Source organism: Saccopteryx leptura, chromosome 2 (genome assembly GCF_036850995.1).
Source record: "Saccopteryx leptura isolate mSacLep1 chromosome 2, mSacLep1_pri_phased_curated, whole genome shotgun sequence".
NCBI classification, from domain to species: domain Eukaryota; kingdom Metazoa; phylum Chordata; class Mammalia; order Chiroptera; family Emballonuridae; genus Saccopteryx; species Saccopteryx leptura.
Window position 1 is genome coordinate 142,413,363 of NC_089504.1, and position 22,274 is coordinate 142,435,636.

Here is a 22,274-nt window from a genome sequence, read left to right on the forward strand (position 1 = left end):
AATTTTTCTCATATTGTCCAGAATTGGGTCACAAGTCTATCTCTGAACAGCTAACGTTTGAATACCAGCAAAATACCAGTTTTACTAAATAGTAATCTGTTTATATCATGTTGTTTGAATAATACCAAGCTTGGTGGAATGTCATTAACAATTTCAACAAGTTTTGTGATAGGTCAAAATATTTTGTATTAATAAATTGGTCATGTATAATTGTATACCTTAATTAGTATCATTTTAATAACTAGTAAGCTCAATTTTGCATTTTTATGAATGTTACTATATTAATGGCATAAAATTACATAAAGATATTCTGTATATTCAGAAAATGGATTTTAAATATTCTATGATTCTAGGAAAAGAATATTAGGATAGATGTACCTTCTTTCAAATCATAAGAAATTAATTTGCATTTTCTCCTGAAATAAGAGCAACAAATAAATACATTTAAATAATTATATTATCTTGAATTATTATAAACATCAAGCATTAAAACACTCTTTCAAAATTAATTTTTTTGAAACATTATAGGCTATATTGAAGTTTGTAACTCTCTCAGGAAAATATAAAGACAATTGTTTGTGCTGAGAGAGTTGGGTTTTAAATATTCTCTCCTGAGGTTTGACACTTACCCACTGTAACATAAATTTGAAACCATTTAGAAAAGAAAATGATTTTGTCATTGTTAAAAATAAAACCCTGGAAATTTCTCACAAATAGATCAGGAAACCTTTAATGCTATAATAAGAGGGAGTATAAAACACTTAAACTGGAAAGTGATATATCAACATATTAAAATGGTCCATTTGATACCACATTAGGGACCAACATTAGTGATTTATGAAGGAATGTGAAGGTCTCAAAATACTTCCCATAGTTGGGTAAGGCTAGAAGCCAGGCCCCTTGGTAGATTATTCACAGTATGAAAGCAGTGCAATGGAGCAAGCGACATTCCAGAAGCACTTTTTACAGACACTTTCTGCAAAATGAGCCAGACTAAGACAAAATAAATCATTTAGTACATATTCCATTTAGTACATTTCTCAGGCTAGAAGTCATTCTTCTAAAATCTACCACACCAAGCCCTTTAAAACTGGCTTTCATCTCTAAAGCAAATCACCAGCCTTGGTCACATAACCATAAAGCAGGAAAAGAGAAGGGTGTTATAAATTATAGAGGATCAGCTCAACAAGAACCTCAGCACTGAGGAGGTGCCTCCAAGTCCAGATGTGCCTGGAAGTTGTGAATTCTTTGGTTATCAACATCAGTATAGATAATCTCACCAATGCCCTGGCCTCTTAATTCCTCTTTCCTTATGATCTTGTCCTCTGCCCTGCCTCAGCCACCCGCCCATAATCACAATCTAGACAGAGGTTCACAAGCTTGAGTGTAAACTAGAACTTGAGAGATCCCTGGAAACATGAATGAGAAAAAAATACATTGTAATTTTCTCTCATTTATAACTTAAGCAGATTATTTTCTTCAAATATAAATTTAAGCAACAAATCACCATCACCAATTACAATCACAGTTGTTTGCATATAATATTTCAGCTGTTCCAGTATCATATATTCCAAATTATGATATTTATTGGATATGATCTTAGTTTTTATGTAATGTGCTAATAAGCACATAATTGTAATGTATTAATAAACATATTTGCTTTCTTGATATTTTTACAAATGCATTTGATATAATTGATATCCTTGTAACTCTATATTTTGAACTTTATGCATGTGAAAGTATTATTTTCAGTATTCTTAGAGATTCACTGACTGTCAAGACAGCTACAATACACAAAAAGAGTAAGAATCCTTGCAAAGCTGTGTATTACTAATAACTGAAAAAAAGTAAATTTTTCATTTTAAGCATTCTATTTTCAGACCACTCTCTTCTCTTTCCAATTTATTCCTACAACTCGCCTCCTAACTCCAACAATTTTTCCACTGTCTCCCACCCAGACCTACCATTGATCTTATCCTATTCATTTTCCAATATCCTGCAAAATTTGATTTCTTTAAGATGCCTATAATAGTCCTATATATTATATAATTTTTGTTTTTATATACCTTGATTATTTAGCACAAGTATATTCTATTTTTCACATGTAGAATGGGCATAATAATGCTATCATTTATATGAGTAACAAATGATAAAGTATTACCTCCTGTGATTATGAGTAGTAAATGATTAATAAGTTTTTACTCACTATTATTGGGTAATAAATAAATTTAAAACCCATTTTCATGTACCTTTGTATCTAATTCCAAACAAAAGCGTAATTACAAGAGATAATACTTTATATCAGCGTCTCTTAATGGTTTTGTTGTTATTGTCTCCTTAAAAAGCCTTTTTTTCATATTTTTACCTAGCACCTGTTGCCACCCATGAAATTTTAATACCACAGATATACTGCTTATCTGTTTATGTTCTATATCTCTTTGGAGATGAAAAAACCTTTGTAATATCTTAGATTTTTTTCACCCCCCCCAAAAAAAAAACAATTTTTACCTTCCTGGGGGCCGTATTGTCCCTGTGTAGAATGCATGCTGTATGGAAAGTCCTCCTTCCATGTATTTTTGGGGATACAATCAATTTTATGTATTGATCAATCCAAAACTTCAGTGAGCTGTGTTTTTAAAAAACAATGTTTTTCACCACATAGGATTAATGCTTATTACATTGTAGTTTGGCATTATGTTATTGGCTTAAATTGAGAAGCATTATTTAAAAAAGTACAAAAACAAGAATCAATCACAAAATCTACTATCATATTACTCCATGACTGTTGAGGTCCCATTTCTCTGTACTACCTAGTACTCTTCTTTTGAGAAACCATGATTGAAAATTCTCTCAGATAAGGATGCACCTAGAGAAAGGGGCACCCTAGGCCATATTAATAAATACATATTTAAATAAAGTAATTTAATATTAAATAAATAGTCTTGACATTTCTATACACTGTTTAATGGAGATAGTGAGATCTTATTAGAGGAAGGATTAGAAGACCCCTTTGTCTATATTCTAGAAAAATTTATCTCCTCAGCGCCACTATCACCCCATACACACACACACACACACACACACACACACACACACACAAGAAACATACCTACACTTAAATAAATTCACTCTTCTCTGTAGTCAGTGTAGATATTACTGATTGGAGCATATTTAATAGGAACCTTATTCAATATACACACACGCTCTGACTAGATTATTAATATCTTCCTTAAATACAGTACTGTCCTCTTTTAAAATCTCAGAATGGAAGGGGAGAAGAAAAACAACCCTTCTGGTAAATTTACTTTTCTAATTTGTTAAATTTCCAGTACTGTGTTAGCATCTATTATGGATTTCTATTCCAGGTCCCTCCCCAGCTGCATTGTCTCTAACCTGTGTTAAGGTCTCAGGACCAGGAGTTGATGGGCTTTTCTTAAGGACATTATTTTTATTCATCTTTTGCATAGTGACCTAACGACGCATCTATTTCTCCATTTGCATTTCCTGGCCAAAGCTCAGAGCTGTATTCCAACATACCTCTAGCAAAGTATATAGAGCATTGTATATTTTAATTAAAATATGTAAATACAGGTAACGTGCATTATAAATGTTCCTGGAACAACACAGACACTTAATAAATATTAGTAATATTAGTATTAGCATTAGTTGATGTTGATATTTTAGTAGAATTACCTTTTAGCTTTGTCTCAGTTTCCCTAAACTTATTATCCTTTCTTTCAAATTTCTTTTTTTTCTTTCTCATAATTTTTTTATCCGTGTAAACTATCTCAAAGCCTTTCTTAAAATTTTAAAATACTTTCCCATTGGTTTGAGAGGAAGAGAGAGGTGAGAAGAGGGAAAGAGAGAAAAAGAGAGAAGCATCAACTTGTCCCACTTAGTTGTGCATTCATTGGTTGCTTCTCATATATGCCCTGACCAGGGATCAAACCCATAAACTTGGCATGCCAAGGTGATGCTCTATGCATTAAGCCATGTGGCCAGGGCCATCTTAGAATGAGGTAAGATATAACTCTTTCTTATATAATATGTATAATTTATTCTTTAAAGAACCTGGCAAAGCATTTTGAATCAATATGTTTATTTCAATTAAAATAGCAAAAAAATATTTTCTAAAAAAATCAATGTATTAAAATACCTTAAAAACTTAGATCATAAATATCTTAAGAACATGTGTTAACCCTCAAGAAGTATGACACAGATATCAGATTTCCAGTATATGCTTTATTATTATAATATAAGCTAAAAATAATTTTTAAAATATATAAAATCATAAAGAATCTATTCTAAAATGTGAAAGCCAATAAAATATAAAGGGGAAATATTAAAAATTAATAACAATTGACACAAAAAGCGATTATATATTTAGTATAATTATTTTCATGGCAAGGGGAGAGCTAGTATATGTGACTCCAAGATTGCAAAGAGATTGTAATCCAAGGAGAAACTTAAAACATAAAGCAAATTAATTGAATAGAGAACAATTGCAAGTAGAAAATAATGAATGTTCTTTATTATTTTACAATTATTTGAAATTATATTTTTTAATTTCTACTATTCTTTCTGGCTGGTTTATTTTCCTGAAATTGAGATTAATAAAATGAGTAATAAATTATACTAGGTATTACAGCAGTAAATTCGGGAGAAGAATAAGACATATGTCACCAATAATAGTAAATTCAGTATTATAAATATTTCATAGGGCATATTTAATTATAAGCATTTCTCTATAAGGTAAGAATTTTTGGCAACACCTTCTATTTTAGAATATATATTTTTCCTGTAACATGAGATGTATAAGGCAAAGTTAGCTAAACAAAAGATGGAAAATTATAGTGAGAATATGCTTTGGAACATATTTATGAGAGGAAAATTTATCTGAGTCAAAGATAAAATATTTAAAGCACCAGTTATATAGCCAAATTAAACTATTATCTAAGTATGTTCCTTTAAAAGAATAGCTTGGTCCAATATTATAGTCTAAACACATTCTCAACTTAAAATAGGCCGAATTACTACAGAAAGCAAGAAAGGTAGTAAATCTCACACCTTTATTAGCAGAACTCTCACAAGAGGAAAAAAATAGTACAGATTTAGTGTGCAGCTAATTTTGCTTGGTGAACCCTATTGTCTTTGTGATCTGTATTATAAAATTCACCTATGGCTAACAAACTAAGTCATTCTTAGAATATAGAATATCAGTTAAAGACCTTGTTTGTTCACATTTATGAATTGAGCACTTTATTGGATATTGGCAAGACGGGATGATTGTTTAATGTTGAGCCTACAAACACATGAAGAGTTTTATAGGAAAGCTAATTCCTTATACTACTTTTTCTCAGGAATGGTATTTCAGGGACATGCCTAGAGATAGATAGATCTTTGGCAAAAGGGAAAAATCCAAATTTGTGAATGAACTGAAAAAAGATTTGACTATTAGTTTAACTGATTTGACAAAAATGTACCAGCCTCAACCAGTTGGCTCAGTGGTAGAGCATCGGCCCGATGTGTGGATGTTCCAGGTTTGATTCCTGGTCAGGGTACACAGGAGAAGTACCCATCTTCTCTCTACTCCTTCCCTTCTTCTCTCTCTCTCTCTCTCTCTCTCTCTCTTTCTCTCTCTTTTCTCTCTCTTTTCTCCTGCAGCCATGGCTCGATTGAAGCCAGTTAGCCCTGGTCACTGAGCATGGTTCCATGGCCTCTGCCTCAGGTGTTAAGAAGAGCTCAGTTGCTGAGCAATGGTGCAATGCCCCAGATGGGCAGAGCATCACCCATAGTGAGCTTGCTGCATGGATCCCAGTTGGGGTGCATGAGGGAGTTTGTCTCTCTGCTTCCCCTCCTCTCACTGAATAATAATTTTAAAAAATGTACTGAGCACCAAACACGTGTTAACTAAGTCTCAGCCTCTGAAGTCTGAAGTTGAATAAAAACAGAGTCTCTAGTCAGGGACCCCTAAACTCACTGAAAATAAAAGCAGGTGAAAAAATATTTGCTGCACATACATTAAGTGTTATAGAGAAACAAGCACTAAAGAGGAAGTAACTGTTTCAAACGATGACACTTTGGATGAATTTTGTAAGATCAGTAGGAATTTCCCAGGCATAAAAGGGGTAAGAGGGCATTCCAGTCTGAGGGAATAAATGTGAACTTTGAGAATACATACAACTGGCATCTCCTTCAGTGAATCTGGAATGCAGGATTAAAAATGGAGGGTAGGAAAGATAGAGTCAGAGTATAGGTTATAGTCACACTGTGAAAAGTGGGCAAATTGAACTTATAGTTTTCATTTTTGCTTCTCTATTATACTTTTTCTTGTGTGAGGTCCTGAATTACTAAAGCAGAAACAGTAGAGAGGGTGGAGCAGAGTGATTCTGGATTCATATTGGAGATCAAATAACAGTAATTGGTGACCAAGTTGGTATACTGTAGGTGAGGGAGAAAAAGCCTTTTAAAAAAAGACTGCATTTTCTGTTGTGAATAATTAAGTGCAAATCAACATCATTAACAGAGCTAAGTAATGCAGAAGCATGGGCAAATTTTATATAAATAGTGATAGGGATCAAAAGTACAGAGGCAGAGAGAAGTGGTCCTGTGGTAAACTGAAGAACTCCCACCTAGAAGAACCAGATAAGGTAAACGACAGGTAGGACAGTCCAGGTAAGGCATAGCATGTCAAAAGTGAATCATTGCTCTCAAACTTCTTTCTAAATTTATATTATTCTCTCAATACCTATGTTATTTCAAACATATTAGCATATCATCATCAACATCTAAAGTCCCTCTGTTTAAAATATATTTTCAAGGGGCACAAAGGCACAAGACACAGATTTTGAGGAGAGAAAAGTGAATGACTCCTAACATTTTATAATGGAATGACTAGAAGACTGGCACTACTGGTAGAAATGCAGGTGTAGAGGGAAGAATTTTAGTTCGATTTAGAGTTTGGAAATTTGACTTGTTCAGTGTAAACAGAATGGTTTCTTAAAGAATTTCTCAGAATTCCTGGTAGTTAACAAGGAGTACCTACTCTCTTGAATTTTAAAATAAACTTCCTGCAGAAGTGATAAAACCAATCTTATTTTACTTTTTTGAACCCAAGAAGAATTTTCAAAGAACTTAAAACTTCAGGGTTTAACACCATGAAAATAATACTAAGAACGAGCCTTCTGGTAAGAAAAGAAATTCTGTAAAATACACAAATAGAACCAGGGAAATTCCGTGCAAATACCAAAGTGATTGAAATTATTTTGTATCTTCTGAATGAGGAGCTGAACAAGCACAAACTCTTAGAAATTCTTTAGAATAATCAGTGCTGGGAAAAAAAAAAAAAAAAAAAAGAAATCCATGCTGTGTTTCAGTCAGTTACTCCTTACTTACACACTTCAGACTGTTGTTAAAACAACTGAGAAATAGTTTCTCCTGTGGAAGCAAAAGAGAAGAGATTCATCTGGTTATGATCTTAATTGTTGTAGAGATTCCATGAATTCATACAATGTCTTATAAGAACTTCAGATGCATGTGAAAACACAGTGAGGCATCAATTAATCCTTGTTGATTGATGGATGACACTAAACCCCGCAGTAAGGCCCTGAGGTCTGACAAACAAATGAGTTCAGGAACAGAGTAGGAGGAAAAATCTTAAATGACACAATACTGCCTCAAACAGGTAAGTCACTCATTTATTATAGCCCCAAAGCAAAGTTGAATCAAGAAAGATCAAATGGGACTTTTACTCCAGTTTTCTCCTGGGAAAGCTTCCAAGGTAGCTGCCTCTGAATCGCCCGTGAAACCAGTGAGGGGCTAGGATCCTTCACTGTTGTAGTTATGGACGTGTTTAAATACTGGCAGTAACTTTTAACTCTCAGCGCTTTATATCAAGGAAGATTGGATTACTGCTTTCTTTAGCCATGTTAAGAGATATTTATGAAGACTCTGTGGAGTAGAGAAAATAGCAGTGGGCTTGGAATCAAGTGTGAATTCTATACCCAATTTTGACTCATACTAGGTGAGAAAATTTGAGCTGGAAGTCCCTCATTTGTAAAAGAGGATAACAATACATGCTTCAACTGTATATAATAAGAATTAAGCAAAATAATATGTTGCAGACTTCCCTGGATAAATATGTAGATACTTGTTTTTTTGTTTGTTATAGCAAGAGAATGCGAGCAAGAGAAAGAGTCTGACACAGGAATAGACAGGGACAGACAGAAAATGAGAGAGATGAGAAGCATCAACTCGTAGTCGCAGCACTTTTTTAGTTGTTTATTGGTTGCTTTCTTGCATGTGCCTTGACTGGGGGGCTCCAGCTAAGCTAGTGACCCCTTGCTCAAGCCAGCAACCTTGGGCTTCAAGCCAGTGACCATGGGGTCATATTCATGATCTCAAGCTCAAGCCAGTGACCCTGCACTAAAGCTGGTGAGCCCATGCTCAAGCCAGATGAGCCTGAGCTCAAGCTGTTGACCTCAGGGTTTGGAACCTGGGTTTCAGCGTCCCAGGTCGATGCTCTATCCATGCCACCACCTGATCAGGCTAAACAGATATTTGTTGATGACATGGTATGGGCCAGGCCGTTCAGAAAATTTTTAAGTAAATTAAATACTTAAAAAATAAATTTTTATTATTTTTATATCTTCACTACCTGTGTATTTACATTTTAAGATTTTGCTCATCATTAGGTGAAGATTTTATTTAAAAAGGGGAAGCAGAGAGCCTGACCTGTGGTGGCACAGTAGATAAAGCATCAGCCTGGAATGCTGAGGTCTCCAGTTCAAAACCCCAGGCTTGCCTGGTCAAGGCACATATGGGAGTTGATGATTCCTGCTCCTCCCCCTGTTCTCTCCCTCTCTCTCTCTCTCTCTCTCTCTCTCTCTAAAAATGAATAAATAAAAAATATAAAAAGAAAAGCAGAGATAAATTTTAAATTGAAGTTAATCTGCATCTACATTTTCATAACACCAGAATCTGAAATGGAAATCACCTTTAGGTAGGCCAGCCACTGGAATGGCTGCTGCTGAGTACAGCCCATCAGGAACCACATGGACTGGATACAGCTTCCCTGTTGAGCTCATAGCACTGACTAACAGAGGCTTTTCCTTGTCATTCCCATGGCTCTCACCTTCTTAAAGGGCCTGCTATTCCACAGAAATTTTAAAGGCCATATACTTATCCTTCCCTAGAACTAGGAAATGATATCTCTCACAAATATTAGTAATAGAAATAGACATGCAAATATATTATCTCCTAAAATATGTTATCTTTTCTATAATTTTAGGGATGCCCATACAAAAAAGACCCTCTATGAATGAAGAGTTATGATGTTCAAGCACATGACAGATTAAGCCTTTTAGGTTCCATTGTTGCACCTAAAAATAAACATTGTGCCCCAACATGACCTTGAACAAGGGTATTAAAATCAGAAAAAGATTATTTACTCCAATTTATGTGAAAGAACTGAGAAGAACTCCAGAGGCTTTGGAGGAAGACATATCTGCCTGCTTCCCTTACTTTGAATTTCTTTTGGTTAAATATAATAAGTTTAAGGAAAATTGCCTGTCATGACCAATTAGTTTTACTCTTATTCTTTATTATACATACTCCAAAATACCAGCTGGTCTCCCCAAAGCATAAAGAGGCAAAGCTATAAAATTAGCAAATGTGTCTGTGTGGGAGGTGGGAAGAGACAGAAATAGTCCTTTCTCATTTCTAAGTAAACCCAGTGGGCCATGCATCTGTAGTTCCTAAGAATGTCCAGAAAGGCTCAGCCACAGCTGTGCTCAACTGGCCCCGCAAACCCAGCACTAGAGAGGAGTCATTTTCCTTGGCATGAGATGTGCACAAATTCTTAAACTTTCTCTCTGGCTCTACTTGTCCTTTTGCCTCAAAAACTGATTGGGAGAAAGTAAAGTTGGGTCAGTGGGAGAAGTAATTTAATACTTGTTTTCCTAAGTATGGCAACATAGAATGGGCATCTGAAGTGTCCTGTCTCTGTCACTTTAATCAAGGTTGAGAGAAATTGATCCTGGAGGGAGTTTGATATATTTCACAAAGCCGGGGATATCCCTGTAAGAAAGTTCTGTCAAACAGCTATATCCAAAACCCAGTGCAAGAGATGGTCTAATAAGCAGGCTCTGGTTGTTTGTGAATTAATCATAGGTAAGGAACTGGAATGGTGTTTGTTAAAGATTTCATATAAGATGAAGGAAAAGAAATCAACCCCTGAAACCCATTGCATGTATGTTGCACATTTTATAGAATAAAATCCAAATACTAAGGTCTGGGATTCTTTGGCTTTTCCCCAGACCCAGTATATTCTCACTAAATCTTAGCTTTAAAAGTATTTTTTAATGAAAAAAACTAAGTTGTATTTCAAATTCAAATTATTAGATGGCTTTTCCTACGCATTTTAAACATTTTTAATTTAATCCTCATAAATACCCTGCTGTGTAAGTAATATGCTCTTCATTTTACATATAAGGGAATAAAGGCTCCAAGAGTTTAAGTACCTTGTGACAGGTCACACACTCACGTGAAGGCAACAGTATCCAATAAAATTCTTTCTAACCTCAAATCTCATGCTCTTGTGATGCATCACTTTACATTTCTAAAGAAGTAGGTAAACTCATTTTAAAAGTCCTCATAACTATATTTTCATCTTGCCCCCTCCCCCATAATGTCAAAATTAGGTTATTTGAGCATGTGTGAGCATGTGCTTGTTGGCCAATAGACAGTTAGAAGTTACTTTTACATTTCCTACCAAATAATTGGTCTTAACTCTATTGGAAATGCATGTTCCTTTCCCAAAGAGGAATATATCTTAGCAATCTAGCACTTTCTGTGAGGGAAAGGGCCAGAGTCAACAGCAAGGAATGAATACAACTGCTAGGATAAACTGCCAGCAATCCATGTACCCCTGCCAAAAAAAAAAAATTACAACTATTTTGCTTGGCATATGGTTCATAATTGCCAAACAAGTAGAAGCAGCAAGATTAGTGGGTTTCACTAGAGTGAAAAACCCATCAAAGCCGCTATCACTTATATGATCAAGCTTTTAATATATATTTATAAGGTAATATCAACTTTGATTATCATAAATAAGGGGAAATATAACAAATATGTTTGCAAATTTTATGGCTTAACACTTGATTTTTTAAAATACATATGGTTTGCTTAGAATCATAGACTCATGTCCATAGTAGGAACCTAAGGATTTAGAATATTGAAACCTATCATTTTACAGAAGGAAAATTCACATCCGTGACAAGTAAAATAGCCAAAGATCACACCAGCTTCAGAGCCACATATTGAGTCCAAATATTCCCTTTTGCCCAAAGTTATACAACCAGCTATTGGCAGAACTGGAAGTAGGTCTTAAGCTGTTCTTTTCCTTCTCCACATAACTTAGCATTTTGCTATCACAAAGAGGCATAGGAGATAAAAGTAAAAAATATCAAAATAAATAAGCTGGAATATACAATATAATAAAATAGATATCCAGAGGCAAAAACAATTATATATATATAAAAAAAAAAGCTGCTGTATTTCAAAGGTCAAATGTATTTTCGTCTCTGATTTCTATTTTGTTTTCTTTTTCAGAAAGTCTTAAAACTGATTTGGGTATATCAATTTGACAAATGATTACTTCATTTTGTCAAAGGCAGGTATTTAATACTTATAATAATTGATATAAAGTTGAAAACTGTCTCAGAATTTTTCCCAAGAGAACTATTTGAAGCAAACCCAAATAACTTTCTTAAAAGATACCTCTTTTAATTTTTAGTAAGCATTAAACAACTTATTAAAATAATTTTGGTATATAATCTAAAGGAAATTTTGACATTAACTTCACTGAATTACATGAGTTTTATTACAAATTCTGTGCCTAGTTTCCAAGAAAGTAAAACTCTTCTATGCTGTAAGTTTGTACATTTTATACCTTGACTTTATTCTATAATTTCAGTGGCTAACATGTCAAAAGGATAAAAAATAGACTGGAAATTAAGGGAGGAAAATCATGCAAGAGAAAATATGTAAGTAAGTAAGAGAGTATAAGATAAAAATTCCAGATATGAATTAACCAATAAAAATTCTAAGATTCTCTTGTCTCAGACATTTTGTAAAATCCCAGTAGCCAAGATAAATTTTAAAATATTTGGCTTTGCCTCAATGACTTCACATTTTTGAAGTGTTAAGTTCTGCATGAAAATTGGAGAGCATGAATTTTTAAAATTATCTTTGTCTGAATATTCATCTATGCATTATGTTTCTAAATCTCAAAAGAAGAAAGAGCACACCCTCCTTTAACCATTGTTTTCAAGCATATCTACCACAAATTTAAGAAAGTACCATTTCAGGCCCTGGCCGGTTGGCTCAGTGGTAGAGCGTCGGCCTGGCGTGCAGAAGTCCCGGGTTCGATTCCCGGCCAGGGCACACAGGAGAAGCGCCCATCTGCTTCTCCACCCCTCCCCCTCTCCTTCCTCTCTGTCTCTCTCTTCCCCTTCCGCAGCGAGGCTCCATTGGAGCAAGGATGGCCCGGGCGCTGGGGATGGCTCCTTGGCCTCTGCCCCAGGCGCTAGAGTGGCTCTGGTCGCAACAGAGCGACGCCCCGGAGGGGCAGAGCTTCACCCCCTGGTGGGCAGAGCGTAGCCCCCTGGTGGGCGTGCCGGGTGGATCCCGGTCGGGCGCATGTGGGAGTCTGTCTGACTGTTTCTCCCCGTTTCCAGCTTCAGAAAAATACAGGAAAAAAAAAAAAAGTACCATTTCCCACCTAATCCTCAACAATTGAATGGGAAAGCAAGTCAATAATTTGCTGAGGGTAAACCACTAAAAGTTTGACTAAGAATTCCCAACTGGTTAGGCTAAAATCCAAAAACAAAGCTCTTAACCTCTGCTCTACCCTTTTTTTTTCAGACTAAATTTTTATAGTTGAATTAATTTGTAAAATCATAAACTCCCAATAGGTCTTCCTCTACAAATAAATATGGTCAGAAATACAGACTTTACATAGACTCAGCTACAGCAGTTTATGAAATTTCTTAGCTTGTTTTTCTTTATATAATAATCATCAATACTTAAATTCTAGATCTTAAATATAACCATACATATTTGAATACACCACCAAAAAGAGAGTTAGTTTCTAGTCTTACACAGTCTAATACTGCACCTATCATGAGTAGCTCTCTGCTTACTCATAAAAATGGCCCTGTACTCTGAGTAGTTGATGGAAATCTTCAAGTCTTCAGTAGCTAAATAGATCAATTGCTTTTCTTATCTTGATTAGCTGCAAGCAATTGAGGAAAGCAAGTTAGAGGTTGTGAACAATGCAGATGAGTAATTGCAAGAAACACTTTTCTAATTATCACAAAATACTTTTTCCAAAGTTGTGACAGAACAGTATTCTTGTGACACACTCCTTGACAAAAAGCTTACCATGGTCAACAGTTTTGAGAGATAAGAATTATTCTGTTGCTTTTGGGGACTCTTAATGTGCATTTGCACTTTTTAGTTGAAATGTACTCTCTCCTTTACCAGATTCCCTCTTTTGCTCCTGACTACATAGCCCCTTCATTGTGGAAAGTACTGTAGATTGTACCTGAGTTCCAAATGAAAATTGACATCTACTTAAGTGACCCTTCTCCCTTGGCCACAGGAATGGATTGAGGAATGAGAACCTGTTCCAAGCTACCTCCATCACAGAATTCTATTAATTCAGCCACAATAATTGGTATGGGCATGGGTTGTGACCCAAACTTTGCAAATCAGAATCTTTCCTTGAAAGTTTTCTCACTGGAGTCAGGGTAAAAAGATATCATCTCTTTAATCTTTGGAATATATGGTTGTGAGTTTGGTGTTCTTGTGTATCTTGAGAAGTTAATCTAAGAGTGTGAAGCAATATGCAAAAGAAGAAGAGATGAAAGTCAGAAACATGGAAGACATGGGTGTTCAATTAACTTTCTCTTGTGTTGTATCCCAAAGTGATACAACACTGGGCTCTTTCTTCATTTGGGTTCTTGTTATCAATAGCAAATATTTCAACTACCATGCCACTAAGGAATTAACACTTGCACTAGACTATTACAGAGAAGATCAACATGCCCCATTTTGATAGGTGAAAGGGCATTCCGGGAATGTCTCTGTCCTAAAAAAGCATAAGGTGTGATTGAGTAACAGTAAGTAGACATGTATTTTCAAATGTAATTTATGTACAGGGACACCTACTTTATCTATTGTTTTCCTTTACTTTTTATCTAACTACTTTTCAAAGAACAATGTCTATAACAAGAAATAAGCTTCAAATGTAGTAGGAATTTCTACAATTACAAGAGTTCTCTACTAGTCATGCATTTACTGAAGTGATCTACGTAGAGCAACTGTTTTTAAACTGTTGTAAGTGGAGCCCACCACGTTGCATGGATGATGGGCTTGGGGAACTACTGGGACCCCCGTGAACAGAGAGAAGGCAAAAATCTGGTGGCTTCCTGCCACAGACCTATCTTTGAATAAAGCATTCCATCTCCTTCCTGATTCAGTAATGGGCTTTTACATACGATTGCTTCTGAGGAATGGTTATGATGATATATATATAAGAACTATTGGTGGGCATCTCAATTCTCACAATAAAGCTATGAGGTATATTATTATTTCCATTTTATAGTTGAAAGAACTAAAAGAACAAGAAAAAAATATGCTCATGATTGCCTAGGCAATAGAAGGCAGAAGCAGGATTGGGACTTGACTTTCTTTGCCTGATCCCAGAGTCCCACGATGCTATTCCTAGTTCACCCTTACACTCCTGCTATGACACTGGCCTGCTTAACGATCCTCATATTTTTCCACTTGTCCTGTTGAAACCTAAAGAGCCAAATACCAAGCTTACTCCTTTAGTCTGACAGAATAGCTGTCATTCACTAGATGCAGCCGGGAAATACACTCCAGAGTAGTCATGAAACACCAGTCAAGTGGGGAGGAAGGGCATTTGATGTAGACCTGAGTTCCTAGTGAAGAAGTCAGAGGAAGGTTCTAGAGAAGAAGTGATCCGTTCTGTTTCTGAGGTGGGGATAGGAGAAGCAAGGATTAACCAGGTTTGGGGGCTCCCAGGAAGGGTGAGAAATTTAGCAATCCAGTATTCCCAGCAGCAGATGGGAAGAGTAAAGCAGGTCCAGAACATCACTGATAACACAGCACTAGTCACTCAATGAAGAGAACATTAGGACATTTTATACCTGTGTATTACCCTGGAAGTGTCTGTAGTTAAGTTGGCTTTCTCCATGTCTGTCATTCTAAGTGGAATAAAAACAAACAACTTTGTTCTTTTTCCATCTAAGCTGACTTTTACTTCCAGTCCCAGACAGATTTTTACTCTTTCACTTCCCTGCGTGTGCTTCTCTCCCAACAGGAGTTTGATTGAACTCGAGAATTTTCAATAGCAGACATCCACTGATATGTACCTGATATTCCTAATCTATAGTAAGCATGACTCTAGGCAGCAAGGAATCAGTCATTTCCTCAGAAAACTCTCTTCCCTCCACCCAGGGACAATTAATAGACTTTGAAACAATCCAAAGTAACATTTTACCAGACGAGGTGGAGGGCCCCTGGGCTGAGCAGTAAAAGAAATGCCTTTCTGACCTTATAGATTTTTAATATTATCTCTTGGAGTGTAGGGACAGGGACCACAATTCCCTGAGGAAAAGCATTAATAGGAAAGAGTTACTCCTTCCTTGCCCCAGGTCCCTAAAAGTTTGATTACGCAATGGAGTATAAATGTAAATAAATATCGAGGTTTCCTCTGCAGGTCACAGTGGCTTCCATTGTCTTCTCCTTTGACTCCCTTTCCTCCCCACTGTTCTCTCTCCCACCTGAGCTCTATAATCAGAAAAGGTTCAGGGCATAGAGCTAGGGAGCTTATTCATATTAGAACATTATAAATCGAGTATTCACTACAGACGGCACTAGGTCAACACAGTAAAAAATACAATTTGCATGTATTCCTGGTCCTGAAGCTGTTCACAATTTAGAGATTGTTAACAGTTATGAACACAAAAAGTGACATGACAAGGATAAAATTCCAAGTATTATGGCATCATTAGCAATAGGAATTTGAATTGGACCATGGTGTCCAAATTTAAGCATCAGAAAAGAGATTTGTGTTAGAAACTAAAGCAGTTCTCTACTTATAAAACATGCAGAGATTGTTAAACACAGCTTAACTTTTAATTGAATTTTTTTCTTCTCAACATGTAGCTGCCTGGATCAGGAATTCTTCCTGAAAGAAATAAGTCTGGACTGTTTATTGGGGTTTTTTTTCTTTTAAATCAAGAAAATCCAGTGGAAGAGATTATAATATTCTAAATTGGCTTTACAGTTGTTCTGACAGGGAATAATTAATTCACCAGATTGATTACTTTTTTTCATGTTGGACATTCAGTAAATATGTGAATAGTAAAATATATATTTACTACCTATGAAGTAAGTACCAAAATTATGTTTGATAGCAGTGTTGTGATATATACATTTTGTTAGATATAAAACCAATGTATATTGAAAATCCCTCAAAAATATAGGGATCCCACATAATATGATTTTAAATAGTAGTAGAGTCAGGTCTCTAATTTATATTTGAAATGTGGAAGAGAATTGAAGATGAAGACCACAATTACATAAGCGTCAGCCATTAGAGAAATTAAATATAACACATATAAACATGAAGAGTTTATTTTAAATAAATCAAATAACCTGATGTCAAAAGCCACAAATTGTGTTTAGTTTTCATACTAACAGCAGAACTTCAAAATGGCATCGACAGTTGACTCAACTTTTCGTGGCCACAGTCTGTACTGAGCCAACCCACATGGTCAGGCAAGTACAAGAAGGCCAGCGCGTTGCTGATGTCATTTGTGGTCAAGGGACAGAGCATTGCCGAGACCCTGCAGTCCTCAGACAAAGGTCTTCAGGTTAGATCATTTAAATTAAGTAAAACATGGAAAACTATTTTTTTCCATGTCATTGAGGTTCATTATTCATTATCTTATCAGAATTAAAATAATGTGTGGGCTGTGCCCTATTTTTAATTTATCTATGTAGAAAACTAGGAAGATAAAACATTACAACAAAACAAAAACTCTTTTCAACAGCTTAGGTGTTGTGCCTTCCCATATTCCCATATGTCATTTATTCTTCTGTGCTTTTGCCTTGACACATGACGTGTCAACAGGGTGTAGTGTCCTGTTTTTTGTTTGTTTGTTTTTTAGAGAGAGAGATAAACAAACAGACAGGACGGGAAAGTGATGAGAAGCATCAACTCATAGTTGTGGCATCTTAGTTGTTTATTGATTGCTTTCTTATATGTCCCTTTCCAAAGCTACCTACAGAAAGTGGCAGAGAGGTACAAAGAGTATGACCTTTAGAGCTAGGCCCATCTGAGATTGAATCCTGGCTCTGCCCTCTCTACTGACCTTGGCCTTAAACAGGTCTTTTTCCCTAAATTCTGAGTTATATAATCTATAAAACAGAGTGATAAGACCTACCATCCTAAGCTGTTTTATTAATGTCAAAATGTATATAAAGGGAAAGTGTAGTGTTTGTCTCGTGGCTGTAGAACAGTTAACTAGGAGCTCTCATAGTCATTATTAGTGTTATCATTGTTATTGATAATGCCACAGCAGCACCTGCATCAATGAGGCTATAAGCATCTACTTGAGGACTATTTATATTGCCCTTCCAGTTCTGCTCTCACCTTCCATCTTTACTGTCTTGCTAATTCCCTAGAACCACTTCATCTATGTCTGATCCTGCTTTCAAGGTGAGTGCTGCTAACAACAGGGTAATACTGGAATACTTGCATGCAGGTAGACAGGTGTAATCATCTAATATCAAGTAGGAAATGTGTATATGATTTTCATAACTAAAGACGCAAGAGAAATGCCCCAAATCACTCTGAATATAAGAGGCATAGTCCAAAAAAAAAAAAAAAAAAAAAAAGAGTGTTTTGGGCTACTGTTAACATGATAAATAATGATGATTTAATCTTTTCAATAAACTTTCAAAACTTGACACAAACTTGTTATATTTATAAGCTTTTGACTGTAGTTTTTAGCCCATCACTCATTCTAGCACTATGTTCATTGAAGATGGTGCCTAATAGGTATGGAGAGAAGAAAGGAATAGTATGCCTTCCTGGTCCCAGTTTTCGTACCTTTCTCAAGAATTCCAGTGTGTGCAGGACCTATCCCTGTAAACTTGCTTGACAACTGAAAGAGCCCTTCTCAATGTAACAATTAGCCTAAGATGTAATGTAAGTCCATGGCCTATTATTTCATTTTTAATTTACAGCATAATATCTCAGGGCAAATGTTTCTTAAATTTGAATAGATGATTTACAGTTATCTAAAATATTTCCTGAAATCATTGTGTATAAGCCATCTAAATGTCTTTAAAACCATTGGGATATAAAGTTATATAATATCTATTTGGTTATACCTATGATGTTATTATCCCAAATAACATTATTAATACTTTTACTGTCATCTCTTTATCTTATTTTTTAAACATGTCACATAGATTTTTTTTCTTATTATATGTGTTTCTTGATCTATCACCTCTGTTAGGAAATTGGAAGTGCTAGATCATAGGGAAAACATAAACATTTATAACTTTATTATCTTAAATAATTTATACAAACATGTTGTATAAACAGATCATGTGCTCTCATACAAAACCCTTTATCAAATATTTTTGTTTTTCTTAAATGAGCTAAGAATAAGGAATCTGTTTGTTTGTTTAAGGAACCACTGGTTTTCAGGCCTGCTTAACCTGGCCTTCCCCAGAGCAGAGTAAATCAGCAATAATGGCTGTTATCAATGAAATACTTTACATGTTTTTTGGTTGACTTTGTAGGTACATCCACCTTATTACCAAGTCTTCTCGGCTTACTGCTGCCTGCCTGTGGCATCCTCATCTACTTGGAATTCTGATGTGGTGTGACAGCTGCTCTTCCAAACCCGGCTCAGAGGACGCCCTTCATCCCTGCGATGACTACAGTTCCTTCCAATTCCCGCGGCTCCATCTTAAGCCAAATAAATTATTCTTTAACAAATTATCCAACTGATTTACAACACATTTATGACTGAGGCATTCAGGAACCCCTTCATCTAAAAGAATAAACTTTTAAATAGATAAAAAGTGATTTTTAACTCGTTCCAATATGCCTTATAAACCACTTAACCTGATTCTGTGACCGTTGCATGATTTAATCCAATGGGACAAGTTACCATGTTCAGTTCAATTCCATAGGCTGTAGAGTGAAAGTAAAATCACCAGACACAGGTGCTTTAAACTTAATAACAAATTGTGAAATACAATAGAGGTTGAAATGTTGATTGTATGTGGTACATGTAAGAGTAATACAGTCTCTTGTACTATCCTCTTTGTTCTGGGCCCTGCATATTTTTGAATGGCCCTTGTCATTCCTGGCATATTTAGTTTTCTTATAAAGAATTGAGTATAATAGAAACATTTTCTCATAAATCCCATTACCAAATCATTTTACTGAATGAGCTGAAGGATTCTGAATACTAAAAACCAAATTCTAGAACTTATAAGTATTCTTATTTTGGAAGTATTTTCTAAGTATTTCATTTTCAGAATCAGTAATACCTTTAAGTTAGTTTTTTAATAGTAAAGTGAACATACCATATGAAGACTTTTTTTTTACTTTTATATTTCTACTCTGAAATTATTTTATGCTCTTCTTATCATCAATTTGAAACCTCAAAAGTCTCAGCTCTTCTCTTGAGTAGTATCACATTGCTGTATTTATTCATATGTGGAAGGATGAACTTTGAAAAGTAGAGTGCTTCCATTTTCTAATCACGATGTGACCGTCTTTATATAGCTAGGAATAAAGAACAGTTAAGTAAATATCAGAATTACATAATTATTCTAGTATCTTGGTTTTTGTGCTTCATTTCTAAATAAAAAGATATCTTTATTGAAGGTGTGAGATCAAGAAATTACTTTTATTTTGGGAAAACTATTTCTTATTTTTTAAATTTAGTTTTCAACTCATTTCCCACTTTAATGAAATATAGAAAACTGGCTAAAAATACCAAATCAATAAGTTGCTAGTGGTACTTTGAAGAGTATGCAAAACTGAAAGGCCAGAAGGAGACAAATAATGTGTTCATCCAGTGATGTCTCCCAAGCATTGATGCTTTAGGTTTTTATAAGCTGTGAAAAAGAAGACACACATTTCTTTATTCTTCATGGTGTGCACGGAAATGTGGTGGGGTATGGATGTGAAAAAAAGTTGAATAATGAGGATTACCTGGCTCTTGAAATAGTGCAATGTCAGATGCTTCAAGAAGTATAACCCTATTTTATTAGCACAACCTTGCCAGCTAATGAGAGATAGAGTTTATCTTTTTAGAAAGGATACCTTATAGGTTCATAAAAAATATTTACAGGAAGCAAAACAGATCTATTACTACTTTATCCCCCTTTCTTTAATTTGTATAATTTTTGTACTATATATCTATGTGTAAATGTTTAGAGCTTTTGTTATGAAAATATCAGTATTTCATTCATTTACATTTAACCTTTGTTATAAAATGAAACTTTTTAAAAATAAATGAAATGGATGATTTCCCAGTGGAAGTATGTCAACAGTCTTAAGAGCATTACCAGATTTCATAAAATATTTAATTCTTTGAAAAAGAAACAAATATCTCTTCATACTTTAGGGAAAAGCATTCTAAGCCTTCTGTATAAATGTTTGTGTTTTCATTGCTATACTTTGGGGATTTCCTTTTGCAGTATGACCCATGTTGGGCATTTTTATATAATTGAAAACAAAATCTTTTGCCAAATGCATGCTTGCCTTTTATTTTCTAATGTACGGTAAAAAAAGAGCAAAACCTATTAGATTTTGCATGAAATGGTTCTGAAAGCTAAGAAGAAAACAGTCTTTGGAAGTTATTTGTTTAATTTTAAATTTGTGACAGAGATTAGGTAGATTAAAAATCTCTCATACACTGATAACTCATGCTTTTCATTTCCTCGTACAGTTTTACAAATTTGACTGGGACCATCAGTTTTAAACTGTTTTCAAGCTAACTAATATATCATCTGCTTTAAGACGCAACATTCTTAATTAAACTTTATATAGATATGGACACATCTGTTGTTTCTTTGTATTTCAGAAAAGGTGATAGTAGTTTTATTTGATACTGATAAATATTGAATTGATTATTTTAGTTATTTTTTATCATTTTTTCAATGGAGTAGTATAGGACTGTGCTTTGTCCTTTTTATGAATGAAAACAAATTATAAAGAAATAAATGTCTTACTGTTATCCAAGAAATAACAACTCTCCTTTCAATTTACCTAAAGTTGAAAATTGATTTTTAGAATGTTTTCATTGTAAGTTAAATAACACGGAATAAATATTACTGTACTTGTTAAGCAATAGTTTAATGTTTGAAGAGTTCTACAAAATGTGTACACACAAAGACACACACATGAGCTTAAATGCACTCACACACAGGCATTATATTGAAATATAACAACTTCAACTTAACGAGATGTCAGTCACTGTCACTCAGTCTAATGTTAGACGTTAAAACAAGCTGCTAGATGCAGAAAAATAAGAGACTAGTTTAAGCCCAAATAAGCTGATACTCTAATAGAGGAGTTGGCATAAAAGCATGACTCTATAGTCAGGAGTCTGATACAAGTAAAGCCTTCTCTGGGTCCTGAGCCAGACTGAACCCCAAGTTCTGAATCACAGGCTTCCTGTGTTTTGCCTTACAATCTTCTCCTGTGTTCTCATTGTGATTCCACATTGGCATTCTGACCCCCCTTCCTGTTTCATGAAGCTTACATACTTCCACCCTGGATTCTGCTTTTCCTGTCTGGACCCGGACTCCATTTCTTGACCTAAGTATTAGATTACTTCTATTCTAATATTTTGCTTTTGGTATTTGACCTTGGATTGACCCAAGCTCTAATTCCTCAGACTTTGGGAGATCAAAGCTTCTTTCTCTGAGAGCCTTTTCCATGTTAGCGGTTCTCAAACCCGGTTGCCCATCACAATAACATCAATAATTTGAAAAAATAAAATATATTCCCTGAGCCCCAGTCCAGACTTACTGAGCCAGAATGTGGGAAACAAGGTATAGGAATCAGTATCTTTTTAGGTTGTTCAGGAGTGGCTGATAGGGAGCCAGCTTTGAGAATCACAGATTTTCATGATCACTGCAAG

General features: G+C 35.0%; 1 protein-coding gene across 3 annotated transcripts in view; it reads left to right on the plus strand.

Moving 5' to 3' along the window:
• The window catches only part of CNTN1 (contactin 1), a 374,840-nt gene extending 353,935 nt beyond the window's left edge, over positions 1–20,905 (plus strand). For all 3 annotated transcript variants that reach the window (XM_066368970.1, XM_066368969.1, XM_066368971.1), the window contains one exon: positions 18,910–20,905. In XM_066368970.1, coding sequence (XP_066225067.1) covers positions 18,910–18,986 — 77 coding nt within the window. In that variant the 3' untranslated portion in view covers positions 18,987–20,905. The remainder of the gene's footprint in view (positions 1–18,909) is intronic.
• Positions 20,906–22,274: the final 1,369 nt, after the last annotated feature.